This window comes from Vigna radiata, chromosome 6 (assembly GCF_000741045.1).
Source record: "Vigna radiata var. radiata cultivar VC1973A chromosome 6, Vradiata_ver6, whole genome shotgun sequence".
Lineage (NCBI taxonomy): Eukaryota > Viridiplantae > Streptophyta > Magnoliopsida > Fabales > Fabaceae > Vigna > Vigna radiata.
In genome coordinates this window covers 15,096,996-15,098,124 of record NC_028356.1, presented here as the reverse complement: position 1 = coordinate 15,098,124, position 1,129 = coordinate 15,096,996, and the positions used below count along the sequence as shown (strand labels likewise).

Sequence of the window (1,129 nt, the reverse complement as noted above, 5' to 3'; positions counted from 1 at the left end):
ATTTTGTTATGATAAAAGCTTTCTAGGGTTTTGTTGTCTTGTGTATGCAGGATACAATTCAGACTAGGAGCAAGAAAAATGCGGAACCTCTTCTTAAAGGTTGAAGTGCAACTCGAAGGAGAAGGAGGAATCGAACCTCTAGAGAATTGTTTCCTTCTCCTGAGACATTATTACAACCTTCACCACAAGCATCCAACCAAAGCACAAAAGAGATGGCTGAGGAGGAGAATCCTGGGAGACGTACTCTGGCGAATGCCATCACTGTTGTTGGTCCTCAACACTTTAATAACATTGTAAGGCCGAGGGTCAATGCTTTGAACATGGAGGTGAAACTGGTGTTGATTCAATTGGTGAAGAGCAACCATTTCAATGGACTGTCAAATGAAAGTCCATATTATCATCTGACCACATTCAACGAGATTTGCAATACGGTGAAGATCAATGGTGTGTCGGATGAGGCGATTAAACTTAGCTTGTTTCCTTTCTCATTGGAAGGCAATGCTAAAATGTGGTTGAACTCTTTCCCGAAGAATAGCTTTACTGAATGAGAGGCTTTGATGTCTAAATTCCTGAACAAGTACTTCCCACAGTCAAAAATCAACAAAGGTAACAGGAAATCTCTTCTTTCAGGGAAGGCATGGAAGAAACCCTAGGTCAGGCATGGGAAAGATATAAAAGTCTACTGAAAAAGACGCCTATGCACAGTTTTGATGATACATCAATAGTCTTGTCATTCCTTGGAGGTCTTGGTGCTCAAACGAAGCTTATGATAGATGTCTCAACTGAAGGTAATATTAAGCACAAGACTATAGATGAAGCCTATGATTTGATAAAGAACATGGCTGTTAATGACAATGACATGCATAGTGAAAGAGTCGTCCTGCTTCAGCCAAAGGGAGTTCTTCAATTGCCAACTCAAGATACTTGCTTGCACAGAACAAGCTTATAACTCAATAGTTGGAGAATTTGACAAAGACTCTTGCTAGACTACCTAAGGAGATGAAAAACGTTTCACGGATGCAACAACAACTCTGTGACCCTTGTGGTGGTGACCATATCAATGGTCAATGTGCTTATCCAGAGGAGGCCCAAGAAGAAGTCAACTACATGGGCAATTAATTCCAATATT

At 40.7% G+C, this 1,129-nt stretch overlaps 1 protein-coding gene across 1 annotated transcript; it reads left to right on the top strand.

The window, feature by feature from the left end:
- The first annotated feature begins 212 nt into the window (after positions 1–212).
- Positions 213–548, top strand: LOC106763483. Its single transcript, XM_014647670.1, has one exon. The coding sequence runs from the start codon at positions 213–215 to the stop codon at positions 546–548; it is 336 nt and encodes a 111-aa protein (XP_014503156.1).
- Positions 549–1,129: the final 581 nt, after the last annotated feature.